The sequence below is a fragment of the Equus asinus genome, chromosome 20 (assembly GCF_041296235.1).
Source record: "Equus asinus isolate D_3611 breed Donkey chromosome 20, EquAss-T2T_v2, whole genome shotgun sequence".
NCBI lineage: Eukaryota > Metazoa > Chordata > Mammalia > Perissodactyla > Equidae > Equus > Equus asinus.
The window spans coordinates 45,501,203-45,517,330 of record NC_091809.1 but is presented as its reverse complement, the minus strand read 5'-3'; the positions used below and the strand labels follow the sequence as shown (position 1 = coordinate 45,517,330).

General features: G+C 54.7%; 1 protein-coding gene across 6 annotated transcripts; it reads left to right on the top strand.

Moving 5' to 3' along the window:
• ABCG4 (ATP binding cassette subfamily G member 4) lies at positions 1 to 12,971 on the top strand. 6 transcript variants are annotated; one of them, XM_014855676.3, is made up of 15 exons: positions 1 to 509; positions 1,133 to 1,382; positions 5,183 to 5,300; positions 5,416 to 5,548; positions 5,683 to 5,733; positions 5,941 to 6,086; positions 7,195 to 7,318; positions 7,447 to 7,561; positions 7,756 to 7,898; positions 8,787 to 8,885; positions 9,111 to 9,279; positions 9,384 to 9,484; positions 10,608 to 10,766; positions 10,934 to 11,052; positions 11,205 to 12,971. In XM_014855676.3, exons 2-15 carry the CDS (start codon positions 1,145 to 1,147, stop codon positions 11,428 to 11,430), a joined length of 1,941 nt encoding a protein of 646 aa, XP_014711162.1. In that variant the 5' UTR covers positions 1 to 509; positions 1,133 to 1,144; the 3' UTR covers positions 11,431 to 12,971. The 6 variants fall into 6 exon arrangements, with proteins under 6 accessions (XP_014711162.1, XP_044608516.1, XP_044608517.1 ...); XM_044752581.2 differs by having other exon boundaries at positions 191 to 509; positions 11,153 to 12,968; XM_014855675.3 differs by having other exon boundaries at positions 293 to 428; positions 11,205 to 12,969.
• Positions 12,972 to 16,128: the final 3,157 nt, after the last annotated feature.

Below are 16,128 nucleotides of genomic sequence, written 5' to 3'. Positions count from 1 at the left end.
AGTTCTCCTTTCCTCACCACCTCCAAGTCGGCCCTTCGCCGCCAACCCCCCACTCCTTGGTCCACAGCTGCACCCGCTCCGACCCCCGCGTCGCCGGCGATGCTATCCTCTTTGCCACCCTTGTCCCCTGCGGGCTGCGGGGCGGCGCGAGCCCTTTAAGAACAGCGGGACCAGCGAGCAGTAGCTGGGAGGAGAGCGCAATCGCCCGGCGGGCTTGGGAGGACAGGGCTCTGAGGACCAGGCTCAGGGAACCGCGTGTGCGCAGCCGAGCCGAGTCGGGGCGCGCCCCAATCGCTTGTCCGCAACCTTGTCATCTCCTCTGAACTGAGGCCGGGGGCCCTCCCCTGCTGCCCGCTCCGCCCCGGTCCCGCCCCGGCCCGGGCAGCCGGGACCGGGAGCTGGGACGCGGGTGCTGCAGCCGGAGGCAGGTAAGGAGGGCCCGGAGTCTCCATCCCCGGCTCCTGGCAGCGCTGAGTCTCGGCCCCGCACCGGCCCGGGGGCGCGTCAAGGTGACCAGGCATGCGGGAGATGGGGCGGGGTGAACCCGCCATGGGGGGCTTAGTTGGCGGTGGGCGTTTTGAGTCCGGGCGGTGCACCTGTCTTTGGGGAGAGCCTAGGGCGCGCGGGCCCAGGGGCGCCGGCGGGAGGGGCTGGCCAGCGTATCGCGCCCAGGGACGGAGAGGGGGACGCAGCCGGAGGCCCAGAGCATCCTCTTCCTTCGCCCTCCCCTGGTCCAACCTGCGCTCACCCTGCTACCCTTCGCCGGCCGCCCCTTCCTTTCTCCCCGTCCCTCCGGATCATCCAGTCCCCAGGGGCTTCTGGCCTGCCGGAGTAAGGAGATTAGAGCCGCCACGGGGAGGAGGCTGCGGCTGAGGGCTTCGAGGGGCCGGCTGGGGCCAGGCTGGGGCTGGGGCTGCCTGGGACCGAGGAGAGGTCGGGACTGAGCGTCGCTGCGCCGGGATTGGGGGACGGGGGAGGGCAGATGCTCGGGCGGTGGGAAGTAGGGTGCTCCCAGCAGGCGATCTGCCCTGCGAAGGAGGCAGGGAGGAGGGGCAGGGCAGCATTAGAAAGCAGGGGAGCTTCGAGCCGGGGCTTGGGTCTGCCCCGAACTGAGCAGGCCATCTCCCTGCAGGCCGGCGGCGTGATGGCGGAGAAGGCGCTGGAGGCCGTGGGCTGTGGACTAGGACCCGGGGCTGTGGCCATGGCCGTGGCGCTGGAGGACGGGGCGGAGCCCCCGATGCTGACCGCTCACCTGAAGAAAGTGGAGAACCACATCACCGAAGCCCAGCGCTTCTCCCACCTCCCCAAGCGCTCAGCCGTGGACATTGAGTTCGTGGAGCTGTCCTATTCCGTGCGGGAGGGGCCCTGCTGGCGCAAACGGGGTAGGGAGCAGCCTGGTGGGGAGGTGGACCCGAGGAGTTGCCTCTTCGGGAATATGAGGCCTGGGTGTCCCTCGTTCTGCAAGTCCTGCATCAGTGGGCCCTGTGGGGACACTAAAATCTCAGGCCGTCACTCATCGTGCACACAGTGAGGTGCCAGGGTCTGTGCTCCCCTGCTCCTGTGAGCACTGTAGGACACTAGGTTTTGTTAGTTATTGCAGCTTCCCTCTTCTAAGTTGACACTATGACCTCTGGTCCTTGAGTGGTCCTTGAGTTTTTCTTTATTTTTAGGTAGAATTCCTGCGTTTGAGGACTGGTTTGAGAAAGTGGGGGGCTGTGTGGCAGGGGTTCTTCCTCAGTGGTTAGCAATATCCTCGAACCTATAGAACGCTGCTAATTTTAAAAGACGTTCTCATGCCTGTCATCCTACTTCATTCTTGCCCAATTCTTCCTAAGCAGGGAGGGTGAAGGTTTGGCAGGATAGATAACATCCCATGTTACTAATCAGGAAACTGAGGCCCAGGGAAGTTGAGTAACTTGACCAATGTCACAGGGCTAATATGTGGCAGAGCTGGGACCAGGAGCCAGGGATTTCCAGCTCTCCAGGCGTTTTTCTTTTTTCTCTCTTAACTTCCTGGTACAGCATTCCTGTCTTCTCCTGTCTTCCCCCATCAGGGCAGGTCTGGAGCTCTGGGTTCCTTTGAACCCTGACCATACCCTGCATCTCCTGCTGTGGGCAGCTTGAGCTGGGAACAGAGAAACTGGGGTTTTTTTTTTTCCCAGAGCTTGGGTGTGGGTCAGGGGTGGAGCTGGGACATTGTTCTCTGAGGTTCAAGACAGAAGTCTGGGGTGCTTCAGAGCAGGGCTGAGCATGAGCTGTCTCTGCACTCCCCACCCTCACTGCCATGAGTGACCAAAAGGTCACAGGGCCTGAGCCAATGGAAACTGAGGCATCTTGGCTCCCTGCCCGGCACCCTATCCTAAGCAGTCTCTGGGCCCTGAGACCAGCTCTGGGTGAAGTGAGGAGATAGCTGTTATTTCCTTAGCCCTCATTTCTTGACAGTTTTAAGGAGAAATGAAGATAAAAAAGAAATGTGGCTAGACGGGCCAGCTCTTCGCTTCAACCCACCAGCCACAAATTGGCATCCACCGGGTCCTTCCTGCCTTTGACCTTGCCAGCCCCATTCTGCTCTGCTGTCCATTTTGCTGCCTCCTCCGTCCTTTTCTCTGTCCTCTGTCCTCCTCTGGCTTCTCTTTTCACTTGAATCCCTCTCCCCTTCTCTGGAGGACGGAAAGCAAGTAGAGGTAGGCAGGGAGGATAAAGAGCCCTGGGTGTGGAGCGGAGTGAGGGAGATCTCTGCCCTTCCTAGGTATGGAGTTGTCACCAGTCTCTCCTAATTATATATGACCTTTCTTGTTTTTCAAAACCCGTTCCTATTAAATATTATTAGTCTCACTTAATATTTACAATAACCCTACTATGTCCTTGAGAGGAGATATTACTAACCTTATTTTATAAATGAGGAAACAGAAGCCCTGAAGATTAAGTGACTTGACAAAATTGAAAGAGAGTCACTGACTGAGGCAGAACTAGAACTCTGATGTGTGTCCATCCCGAAGCTGAGCAGGCCCCTTCCACGCCGAGCAGCTGTGGGACAGCAGGGGCCGCGGCTGTAGGCTGTGGCTGTAGCCCTCGCCCTAGGACATGGATTCCTAGCCACTTGTAAGCTATGTGGCTTTGGCAGACTGCTTACCCTCTCTCGGCCTCACTTTGCTCATCTGTAAACGGGGCTGATAAGAAGATCCGCGGCACAGGCTTGCTGTGAAGCTCAGCTGAGATGTTATCAGGGAAAATGCATTGCGAAAGGCCAGTGTAAGATGATATTTGTATCAGGCGTCAGTGTTCGATCTAGCGGTTGGCTGTGATTAAGTGAGGGGAAGGTTCCTCATTACCGATTTCTTCCCCTGCAAAAGAAATCGGTCCTCTTGAGTGTCTCTGAAAGGCCTCTGCGGGAGTGTCCAGCCACACGTCTTTCTGACTGACAGTGATGATGGCTGAGGCAGAGGGCTGGAACCCATGACTTCCCCCCACCCAGTAAAGAACTTGCTGTGTGACTTTGGGTGATTCACTTGGTCTCCCTGGGCCCTAGTTGCCGCATTCATGTTGCTGTAGCAGCAACTGAGGTCATGAGCTTTGTAAACTGTAGAGCACCGTCCAGGCCCTTGTTGGGATCAGGACCCCACAGTGGGCAGCAGCTGATCCCCCTCCTGACCGGATGTGTCCAGAGGGACCAGTGGGTGCTGTGGAGAGGGAGCAAAAGATCATATTCCTTCACTGTATCTGCTAAGGAGGGAGAGTGGAGAGGGAACTGGGCTCTGTGGGGGTCGGAGGAGGGTAGTAGTGAGCAATGTACCTGGTGGGGATTGGTGTTGCGGCCTCACTGAGGCAGGTCTGCAAGCATAGCAGGAAGACTGGCCTCGCTGGCTTCATCCTCCCTCTCCTCCCCCATTTCACCAGATGACTCCTGGAGTCACTGCCCTCTGCTCCCTGGATTGTGTTACGTATACGCTCTTATAGAGCAGAGCTTTTCCTCTCAAAGCCTGCAGAGCCTCTGCCTTCCCTGTCCATTTTGGAATGCTGCTCATCCTTCAAGTTATAGCTCAAATGCCACCTCTTCCATGAAGCCATTCCTGATTTTTCCCCTGCTCCTCCGCCCTCATCCATTCTGTTTTCTGTATTCTTATGGCACATTACTTGTATTTGTGTTATAATCCTTATTTTATCTTCAGATCATAGATGTTTTCCATTTTTTTTTACCTAGACTGTGACCTTCTTGCGTGCAGGAACTGTGTCTTCCTCATTTTTTTGTCCACTGTCTGGTACAGAGCTTGGAATGTAGTAGATAGCAATAAGCATTTGTCAAATGAATTAATAATAAAATGTCACTTTTGAAAATGCACTCTATGTGCCAAGCATTGTGTCATACGCTTTACATATATTATCTCATTGAATCTTTACAACAACCCTATGAGATAGGTACTGTCGTCCTCATTTTACAGATGAGGGACCTGGAGCTCAGAGAGGTTAAGCAACTTGCCCGAGGTCACACAGCTGGTAAGTGTGGAGCCAGAATTTGAACCTAGATCCACCTGACTCCAAACTCGTGCTCTTAATGCCTATGCCACCTCCCAGTGAGTGAATGAAAGGTGAGATTTGACTGGGCCATGTTAGGGTCTGCAGAGACAAGCCTGATGGGCAGAGAGAGCACAAAAAAAAAGGCTTTTTCAGAATGAAGCAAAAGCTCTGAGAACACACACTCAGGACAAACACTAATTGAGCATCTAGCACATGCCAGACAGTCTGCTGAGGTTACAAAGATGAGTAAGACACAGACCCTGCCCCCAAGGAGCTCACTGACTAAGAGGCTCGGGGAGGCGGATGGTTGACAGGCACATCAAGTAACAAACATGCTGGTGTATGACAAGTGCTATGGGAACACAGAGGACAGTCGGCCAGCTCAGGCTGATCACTGGGAAAGTCTTCCTGGAGGTGCGGAGAGAGCGACCACTGTGTTTATAGATGAGGATCAGGGTCTTCTATAACCTTGACCCTCTCTCCATGCCCATCCATGAGATGTAGGGCTTTTCCCAGGGCCTTCAGAAGAGCGTTGTCGCCTCTGGTACTTTGACATTAGTAGTGATCATTTCTAGGGGGACCTTAGGAGCCACGGCTGCTCCTAAGAGTTTGGGGTGCCTCTGTTCACTGTAGCCCTGATCGAAAGTTCCTCCCTCCTTCACTGCAGGTTATAAGACCCTCCTCAAGTGCCTATCGGGTAAATTCTGCCGCCGGGAGCTGATTGGCATCATGGGCCCCTCAGGGGCTGGCAAGTCCACATTCATGAACATCTTGGCAGGATACAGGTGAGGACGAGGCTGGGGTAGAATGGGGCAGGAGGCGGGAAGAAGGACCCCATGGGGAGCATAGAGGGGGTTCTGAAGCGGCCTTGACCCCCATCCCCAACCCATATCCCTGCAGGGAGTCTGGAATGAAGGGGCAGATCCTGGTCAACGGGAGGCCACGGGAACTGAGGACCTTCCGCAAGATGTCCTGTTATATTATGCAGGATGACATGCTGCTGCCACACCTCACGGTGCTGGAAGCCATGATGGTGAGGGCTGGATGGCCATCTCCTCCTCCCAGCCCCCGCTTCTGTCTGCTGTCCTCATCTTTCTCATTGGCTAAGGGGTCAAGGCAGTGCCCCTCGCCCACGCATATCTGACCCACCTACTCTCTGGACCTCAGGTCTCTGCTAACCTGAAGCTGAGTGAGAAGCAAGAGGTGAAGAAGGAGCTGGTGAGTGGGGAAGGGGAAGGAGAGGGAGCAAGACAGCTTCCCTTTCTGGTGCTTCTGAGTTCTGGGGCCCTGAGCTGGGGAGTGGGAGCGTGGCGGCCAAGGATGGGACAATGGACTTAAGGGAGATGTTTATTTAAATTGGAGTGGTGCCTGGGGGAAAGCAGAGACTCTGGAGCTGACCTGGGGTGGGTGGGGGGTCTGGGCCAGGTGACAGAGATCCTGACGGCACTGGGCCTGATGTCCTGCTCCCACACGAGGACAGCCCTGCTCTCCGGGGGGCAGAGGAAGCGCCTGGCCATCGCCCTGGAGCTGGTTAACAACCCGCCTGTCATGTTCTTTGATGAGCCCACCAGGTAGTTCTTCCCCTTGTCTCCCACCGGGATGCCCTATCCCCTCAGCCTGAGCCTGGGCTGGAGGCTGCAGCTGCTCCACTGCTGGAGGCCAGAGCCTGTGTCTGCAGCCTCCTGGGGCCAAGATAAGGGCTCATTCCTCATCTCCATCCCTGCCAATCCTGCTACTGTAGCAGCCTCATCCTTCATCCAGGCAGAAAGCCCCGTGTCCTCCGTGATTGATGCCTCCCTCACCTTCTCCCCCACAGCGAATCAGTCACCAAGTCCGGCTGATTCCACCTCCTTTTTTGATCTCTGATTTGCCCCACCCTCATCCCTAGTGCCAGTGCTTAAGTTCAGGACATCATCAACCCTTGCCTGCATTTCTGCAACAGACTCCTATCTCCTTGTTTCCAGTCTCTCCTGGTCAATCCTTCCTCCAAAAGACAAATCTGGCAATACTCACTCCGCTGCTTAAAAACATGCAATGAGGCCCATTTGCCCTCAGAATAAAGTCAGAGGACTTACAAGGTCCTGGTCTGAACCTACTTCTCCAGGCTCACGTCTGGCTTCATGCTGTCTTGTATTTTATGCTCTAATAATATTGAATTGCTTATAATTCCTTAGTCGAACCATGTGTTCCATGCCTCTAAGCTTTACACATGCTGTGTCTTCTGCCTGGAATGCCCTTCACCACCACGCCTGCCGTTCCACCTTCACCTGGCTTAGCTCTTTCTTCTTCCAGACACTTAGGAAGCTTCTCTGACTACCCTCCAACACCCTTGTAGAGCAGAGCTGAATCCTCCCCCTCTTTTTCACCCCATGTTTCTACAGCATGTTCCACATTCTCTCAGATGATCTGTGTGCTTATCTCTCTCCCTCCAGACCAGAGTCTATGTCTCACTTATTCATCATTGTAATCCCAGTGCCTGGCATTCAACAGGTGCTCAATATATGCTTGTTAGACTGAACGGTGCTCTAGGCTTCTTAGTGCCTCCAGATTCCTGAATCACACAGTGTGTACAGGATACAGGGGTGGCCAGAGTGAACCCCTTCTTGCCTGCTCCATCCACTTCATAGCAGCTGTTCCACCTACCTCACCCCACCTCCATGGTGGCCTCTCTCTGGACAGTGGTCTGGACAGTGCCTCCTGTTTCCAAGTGGTGTCCCTCATGAAGTCCCTGGCCCAGGGGGGCCGTACCATCATCTGCACCATCCACCAGCCCAGTGCCAAGCTCTTCGAGATGTTTGACAAGGTAAGTGCCTCTGGGCCTCCAAGATCACTGGCCTGTGATGGGGACAGGGAAGGAGGTCAGTAGAGGTGCTGGTGGGGCCTGCCTGGTTCACTGGTCATGCTTTCCTCCCCCTTCTCTTTCCACCTCAGCTCTATATCCTGAGCCAGGGCCAATGTATCTTCAAGGGTGTGGTCACCAACCTGATCCCCTATCTGAAGGGGCTCGGCTTGCACTGCCCCACCTACCACAACCCGGCTGATTTCAGTGAGTGGGGGGCCTGTTGGGAGGGGCTGGGATATGGTAGTGGGCCAAACGTGGGGGCTTGGGTCATGCACTCCGGCCTCCTGGGGGCAGAAATATCACTGTCACCTGCCTTCCCCACACACTCAAGAAGGGGCTGGCTTGCCTTGGAAACGAAGGATAGACCTTAGCTGAGCCCTCCCCTCTGTGTCTCCCAGTCATTGAGGTGGCCTCTGGAGAATATGGAGACCTGAACCCCATGCTGTTCAGGGCTGTGCAGAATGGGCTCTGTGCCATGGCTGAGAAGAAGAGCAGCCCTGAGAAGAACGAGGTCCTCACCCCCTGCCCCCCTTGCCCTCCGGTGAGTAGGGGTGGAGAGGGCAGAGAGTGCAAAGTGAGGGAGGGGAGACAGGACCATGGACAATGGCCCTGCCAAAGAGACTGTCCCCTAGAGGCATCACAACCATTGGGTACTAGGAAGAACCCAGGACTTGGACTAGACCTTCTAGTAACAGCTGTGTGGCCTTGGGCATGTTATGTAACCTCTTTGAGCTTCGGCTTCCTTGTTCATTTATTGGTTCAGGAAATTCTTACTGAGCATCTGTAGTGTATTGTCCTCAGTGCCGGCACACTGCCATGGGGTAAGCAAGACCAATGCTCTTGAGGCCATCGTGGCTTACTGTCATCTCTACCCTGGAGGTGATGATACTTACCTCACAGGGTTATTGGGAGGACTAATTAGATCATAATGTAAGGCTCTACATACTGTAGCTGGTGCAGCTGGTGCTTGCTCAGTGCCAGGTCTCCTCCTTAAAGGAGATACTATAACCCTCAAAAACTGGAAGAGTTAGTTATTGTTGTTGTTGTCATCATTATTATCACTGTTAAATAATATCATTGTGAAACTGGTGGCATAAAGGTGTTCCACCCTTAGGATAAATGTTTTTCTATGGCTTAGAGAGAAGAAAGGTGACTGATCTACTAGCAGCCCTCACAGGTGTCCTTGACTCCCTTTCTACCTCCTCCCTCCAAAGTTTTTACCCCTCCTTATGTCTCTCTCTGAATCTTGCTCTGATTCATGCCCCTAAGCCCAGCTTCTAGGTACACAACTGAGTGGTGGGGAATTCTCCTTCAGGAGACCTGGAGGACCCCTGTCCTTGGGAAGGCCTCAGAAGTTTTCCCATTCACTGAGCTGGGTGCACAGTGGGTGGGTGGGGTAGGCTCACCTGATCCAATTTCCACTCCCTAGGAAGTGGATCCCATCGAAAGCCACACCTTTGCCACCAGCACCCTCACACAGTTCTGCATCCTCTTCAAGAGAACCTTCTTGTCCATCCTCAGGGACACGGTGAGGCATCAGTTGGGGGAGAGGAGGCTGGCATAGGCCTGGCTTTTGGGGACATAGGATCCCAGCAGCTGGGATGGGAATGGGGTCCCTCCCCCAGTAGCCACACCAATGCACCTGTGGGTTTATGAGCCTATGAGGGCAGCTCCGAGCTCCTACCCCAGTGTGGCCTGCCCATCCCTAGCCTGTGACCCCCTCCCCTCTCCTCGTGATGACCCCCTCGCACAGGTCCTGACCCACCTACGGTTCATGTCCCATGTGTTGATCGGCGTGCTCATTGGTCTCCTCTACCTGCACATCGGCAACGATGCCAGCAAGGTCTTCAACAACACCGGCTGCCTCTTCTTCTCCATGTTGTTCCTCATGTTTGCTGCCCTTATGCCAACCGTGCTCACCTGTGAGCTTCGCTGCCCTCAGCGTGGGGTGTGGGGCATGGGTTCTGGGGCCTGGGGTAGGGGCCAGGGTGTCAACCAGCTGTGCCAAATTTGCCTGTGTCCTCAGTCTCCTTAGAGATGGCAGTCTTCATGAGGGAGCATCTCAATTACTGGTACAGTCTCAAAGCATATTACCTGGCCAAGACCATGGCTGATGTGCCCTTTCAGGTGAGCCTCCTCCTCCCGCCTGCCCACTGCCTCCCTCCTGTCTTCTCCTTCCATCCTTGCTTGCTTGCCTCCCTCAGCCTGGTCCCCTGCCATCCTTCCCATTACTTCCACTCACTTAGCAAAGAGGTAGTGAGTACCTGCCATGCACCAGGCTCTGAGCCAGGTACTAGGAATACAGCAAGGAGCAAGGCAGATATCATCTTGACTTTGTGGAACTTATGTTCTAGCAAACTGGTTTGACGTCTAGGAACTGACAAACCAAACAGAAATGATGAAAATAATAACCCTACAAATGACTCTATAAATCTTATTCGAGGCAATAGAGAATGGTGTGGTTCTGGAGCCTTACCGTGCCTGTTAGCTGCAAGATGTTGGACAAGTCACTTAATCTCTCGTTGCTTCAGTGTCCCCATCTATAAAGTGGAATGACGATAGTATCTACCTTGGGGTTGTTCGGGAGAATTAAATGAGTTAGTACGTGTAAAGTACTTGGCACATAGATAAATGTTAGCTGTTTTTTGTTGTTGTTGCCACCACCTCCCTGTTCCAAGCACCAGGGCTGCCAATAATCCACAGGGCACCTTTGTGCCAACTAGGAAAAGGTGCCCCTTCCTCAGGGTGGACGTGGCACTGTACCAGGGGGCATGGCTTAGTGAGAAGAGCACAGCTGGGCCTTGGCATCTGGTTGCCTCTTGGTTGGGCACCCTTGTGCAGGGAACAACTTGCACGACCACACACAGTGGGCTCAGTCCCTGCCCTCCAGAAGATGATAGCTCATAGGGTGACAAAATGCTCTCATATGTAGAATGAGTTAATTGACAGTATAAGGAATAAGCTGGTCCAGATGGGAAGGATTTAGGAGCTCAGAGGACAGAGAAGTCACCCTGCCTGAACCAGCCAGAGTGGGCCTAATGGAAGAGGTGAGACTGGAAGATGAATGAGGTTCACATAGCTAGGGAGGAAGAGGACATGTATCAGCCTGAGGCGACAGCATGGAGTCAGGACCAGGCATGGACACTCTAGGAGTAGCCATTCTAGAGGTCCTGCCTGGGCAGAGTGGAGGGTCTTGGCCACCGTGCCCCTGGCTCGCAGTCTGCTGCCCAGCCCTGTGCCCCCTCCCCAGGTGGTGTGCCCAGTGGTGTACTGCAGTATCGTGTACTGGATGACAAGCCAGCCAGCGGAGACCAGCCGCTTCCTGCTCTTCTCAGCCCTGGCTACTGCCACAGCCTTGGTGGCCCAGTCTTTGGGGCTGCTGATCGGAGCAGCCTCCAACTCCCTCCAGGTGGGAGGGCTGGCTGGTGGGGACCCCTGAGAGGGGACAGGGTCTGGTGGGAAGAAGCGGGGGCTGGCATAAAGAGTGGGATGGGCCTGTGGAAAACCTTCGGCTCCCCAGTCCTTTGTCTGTCAGGTCACCCTTGTGACAGCTCGGTCCCCTTCCCTCCCCTCCAGGTGGCCACCTTTGTGGGCCCGGTTACCGCCATCCCTGTCCTCCTGTTCTCTGGTTTCTTTGTCAGCTTCAAGACCATCCCCACTTACCTACAGTGGAGCTCCTACGTCTCCTACGTCAGGTCAGTGCCCTTTCCCTCACCATCCGCTCCTGTTCCTCCCTGCAGGAGGCCATGCCCCCAGGGATGAGAGAGTTGCAGCTGGGCTCTGGCATTTTCCCAGGGAGCAGTGAGCCTATGCTCTGTATCCTGCCCTGATGCCCCTGCTTGCCTAGGTATGGCTTTGAGGGTGCCATCCTGACCATCTATGGCATGGAGCGAGGAGACCTCACCTGCTTGGAGGAACACTGCCCATTCCAGAAGCCACAGAGTATCCTGCGAGCACTGGATGTGGAGGACGCCAAGCTCTACATGGACTTCTTGGTCTTGGGCATCTTCTTCCTGGCCCTGCGGCTGCTGGCATACCTTGTACTCCGTTACCGGGTCAAGTCGGAGAGATAGAGCCTTGCCCGGGCCTGCACCCCAGCCCCTGCAGCAGGAAGCCCCTAGGCCCAGCCCTTTGGGACTGTTTTAACCTTGTAAACTCGGGCACTGGTTGCTGGTGCAGCCACCCTCCCCTCTCTTGGCTCCTTCACAGGCTGGCTGTGAACTTCAGACTGCGCTCCCAGCCTTGGCCCTGGGATCCGGGGCTCCAGCCCTCCCTGCCATGCCCAGGGGTCTTCCCAAGTCGATGCAGTTTGTAGCTTCCTCCCCACTCTCTCCAACATCTGCATGCAAAGACCACTAGGAGGCTGCCACCCTCCTTCCTGCCCTCAGCACCCTCCTCTGTTGTCTGCCTGGGAGCCCCAGGCTCTCCAGACCCCCACTTACAACTGACCAAAGTGGCCCCTCTTGGGGTCCCCACTACACAAGTGTTTGTAAACTGGGCTGTTCTAAGGTTGGGGTTCCAGGGCTGGGCCCTGGTGAGGTCCCCTGGAAATCCCATTTAGACGTTGGAATAGAGCAGGGAAGGACTCTGGAAGTCTCTTCCTCCTCCTCACCTTCTCCCCACCTCAGGCCCTTGTTGGTTTAGACAATCTGCTGGGACAGAAGCTGGGTTTTCTGTCTGGGTCATCCCTCCCAGTCCTGGGGATGGGAGAGGCCTAGGGCCATGGGATGCCCCGTCCCCCATCCCATCACCTTTGGTGGGGGCAGGGCCTGGTGGCACCTCTGCAATAATGTCTGTGTTTCTCTCCCACCTGCCACTGGAACTGGAGAAGGCACTTTATTCTGGGGGGTGAGTGGGAGAAGACTCAAGTCTCCTTTCTCTGCTCCTGCCGCACGGTCCTGGAATGCTCCGTCCCCTTTCCCGAGTTACAGGCACACAGATTCGAACAGGCGATCTCAGCCCTACACATACTCACTGTCCCCTATGCCTCAGAGGAAGAGTGATGGTGGCATGGTGGTGGGTGCTGTTGGGAGGGCAGTGCCAACCTCCTCCTGGGGATCCCACTTTGACTCTAAGGATGAGGCTGGTGCTGCCCAGGGTGTCTCCAGGATCTGCAGGTGTCTACCCCCTAGTCTTTCCTCCCTCCCAAGCCACGGGTGGCACAGGGCACTAGATCCCTGGAGTTCAGGACCCAACACAAGCACAAGCACGGGCATAAATTGGCCTTGGCCACTGCCACCCAATGGCCCTTCTTTTGTGCGTCCAGCTGGCATTCTCACTCCACACCCCTCCCCTAGCTGCTTGTTGCTCATTCAAACTCCTGTCCATGTATCTCCTCCCTCTTCCCATCAGCCAAGGTGGCCCCTGGGCATCAGAGCAGCATGCCCTGGGCACCAGGGTGACAGACAAACCTAGAGCATGTCTGGCTTTCCTGGTGGGTCCAGGCTCATTCTATTTCTGAGTTCCCTTCCCTTGGGGCTCTTTCCCCCTTGTTCCTGTGCACATATCTCCCTACCTTCCCTCACCCTAACTTGGACTCCCCCATCACACACAGATGACAGTTGTATTTGTGGGATTTCACCCATTATTAATAAAACCTATATTTATACAGTAGGCAGCATGTAAATGTATGTGGGTCTGGCGCTGGGTACCATGGGCTGTGAGGTGGTCTTCAAAGCACTTGGCAAGAAGCCTGTGAGCTTTAGGGAGCCTGTGGCAGGGGGTAGTAAGTCCTAGGTATATGTCAAGCCAGTGAATATATATCTTATGAAATAGTATCACGCTTTACATCTTACAAATATTTCATATTCTCAAGGGACTCTTATGCCAACCCTGCATTATCCCTCATGACAACCCATTTTGCAGATGAGAGAACTGAGACTTGGGTTAAATAACTTGCCCAAGGACCTTTAGCTAATGGAGGTGAAACCAGGCCTGGGAACCAGGTCTTCTGCCTCCAGACTCCTCATTCTTAGTGTTGGCCAGTGATGTTCGTGGCGAATATGCAAGCTTCATGTGGGTGCCCTGTGTCTGTTGCAAGCGTGTGTTCTTGCCTGAGTGGTGCATGACTCTCTCTTCAGAACTCACTGAGCCATGGCTGTGCCTATGTGTGTGTGTGTTGGGAGCAGGGGGGTGGGTTGTGGTCATGAAGGGCAGTGAGAAGCAGGAAAGAGCCTGGAGCTAAAGCCCTAGGATGAGAGTGGCAGGGACCTCACTGGGCTCACCACTTCTTTCCCCTTTTCTTCCTCTCTTCTATCCCACTGGGCCACACTTACCAGGGCCCAGCTATCAGCCACCAGAACTGCAGATGGGTCTGGTGGCCTGAGGTTTGCAGTAGACAGTTGTCCAGAAGGCCTTGGGGGCTGGTGGCAAGATGACCCAAGAAGCAGCACATTGTGTCACCCTCTTCCCTCCTGATGCTGAAGCTGGGGCACTGAAGGAAGGGACTGGCGTCCACCCTGCCAGCTATCTGGAACATCCTAGTTGTGCCACATGCAGAGCTAAGCGCCCCAGGATAGATTAGGGTTGGGTGCTCGCCTGGAGATGGACTAACTTCGCTCCTTGTGGAGGTGGGAGATGGGAGCAGAAGTAGGAAGAAGTCCGAGTCCTTGCTTCTGGAATTCTAGTTAGCTTCAGGGGGCATTCTGGGTGCTACCTTCCTTCTCCCCAGAGTGAGGCCAGTAGATGGCTCCTTAAAGTCAGAGGGCACAAAATCCCATCATTAGATAGTCTTTCTTAAGATTCCTCTTCTTTACTCTTTCTCCTTTAAAATGCAGATACTCCTGAGAGAGCAAAACATTTATAAATTCACACATTTGTCAGTTCTCTTGGGAGCTAAAGGAGATGAACAGCCATTCCGGAGCCAGCAAGGGCCGTTCAGGCACAGAGCACATTTGTAGAGTGGCTCGTGTATTTGTGAAGACAGCTCTTTTGATTCTTACAGCCATCCCAAGAGGCTGCTAGGATGAGTATTATCATTTCCTCCTTTTACAGAGACGGAAACTAAGGTTTGGAGAAGCGACTTGAGCAAGCTCTCAAGATACTGTGTTCTTGCCACTGGGAGCAGTCAGCCCCATTAACCTGTGGAGGTGGGGCATAAATGCACTCTGCCCATCCAAACATGTCTTCAAATGGGCCCACTCTCCCAGAAGGCAGACATTCCTGGACTCAGAGATCATCTTCAACACAACCACCTCCTGTGTCAGGGTCTGTGCAAGGTGCTGGAGGGCAGAGACGACCAAGGCAGTTCTCTGTGCTATGGCTCGACAGCACCTGGTGCCCCAACCAGAGGCCTGCAGCATGACTCACTGTCCTTCTGTCTACAAGAGGCCAGTTAAATTATATGTTATTAATAACACCTACGATGGCTGTCATACCTGCTGGAAGGGTGGGGCAGGGAAACAACTTGCTCTGAGCTGTTTCCAGTAACTACAGCCGGGGGCCTGTCTGCCTCACATGGCGAGGTGTGCAGAGTGAAGCTAGAGGCGTCTGCCAGGCCTGAAATGTCACCCCTGAGACCACATTCGTAGAGTTCCCTATCTCCCCTCTCCTCTTCCCAGTCTACTCCCCTTTCAGTACTTCTCTCAAAATGAAAATGTGCCATTTCCCTGCTGCCTGGAATGCCCTTCCTTTCCCTGACTTATCTTTCAAGATCCAGTTCAAACGTCACCTCCTCTGCCAGAGGCATTAGTGACTTCCCCTCCCAGTCTTTCCTAAGGTTTCCAGCTGCCTCTGAAGTCCCATCATTTGGGCTCCCTGGAGGGGAGCTGCGATGGTCTGGTCCCCGCATGCCTTGTGCTCAGGTACCCAGACACTCAGATAATAGCCCAATACCATGTGTTCAGTGAATGAACAACTGTCTACACGTATAAATGAAGTATTAACACTGTCTTCAGGGGCCAGCCCGGTGGCGCAGCAGTTAAGTTCGCACCTTCCCCTTTGGCAGCCCGCGGTCCAGATCCCGGGTGCAGACTTACGCACTGCTTTTCAAGCCATGCTGTGGCAGGCGTCCCACACATAAAGCAGAGGAAGATAGGCATGGATGTTAGCTCAGAGCCAGTCTTCCTCAGCAAAAAAGAGGAGGATTGGCAGGGTGGCAGATGTTAGCTCAGGGCTAATTTTCCTAAAAAAACCCAAAACTGTCTTCAGTCTAGACGGAGGGCAGAGATCACCAAGCCCTCTTTCCAGCCCTGCCTTGAGGCCCGTCTCTATGAGTTCCTTATTGTGCACATTGCACACGTTTGCATGTGGCAGTGTGCCCTGGCTGTGGTGGTGGGTGGCTCCTCCATCAGCTGCGTGGGCCCTGGGTGTGCCCTGTATGGAGGCACAGCGATGAGGGTGGGGGCTTTGAGGACCAAGAAGCCTAGGGCGAGGCCATGATCAGGTTCCAGACAAGAAGAGCAGGTTGGGGAAGGAGCTGTCCCTCAGCCCCGTCTTCCCAAAGTGACCAGAAGCCATAAGGAGTGGTCTGGAGTCTGAAGAGAATCAGGTACAGAGGGGAGGACTCAAGAAGGCCTTGACTCAGATCTCTGCCAGGAAGTAGGCTGAGGAGGGGAAGAGGCGCAGAGAGAAGGATGCCCTTGGGACAGGTGGGTGCCTCAGGAAGGCCCAGGAATGAGGAAGGAATACACAGGCCGGGGATTTTTGTTCTGGCTCTTCCACTTGCTAATTGGGTCTACCTGCGCAAGTCACTGCCCCCTTCGGAGCAGCAGTTCCGTCATCTGTAAAATGGGCCTAACAACGAGCCCTGCCCGGGAGGTGGTAGAGGGGTA

Excerpts from the sequence above, each read along its gene's own strand:
- ABCG4 (XM_014855676.3), top strand. The coding sequence starts at position 1,145 with ATGGCGGAGAAGGCGCTGGAGGCCGTGGGCTGTGGACTAGGACCCGGG. Across the intron at positions 5,734-5,940 it reads AAGAGGTGAAGAAGGAGCTG|GTGACAGAGATCCTGACGGC; the intron begins GTGAGTGGGGAA and ends GGTCTGGGCCAG. Across the intron at positions 11,053-11,204 it reads TCCTACGTCTCCTACGTCAG|GTATGGCTTTGAGGGTGCCA; the intron begins GTCAGTGCCCTT and ends CTGCTTGCCTAG.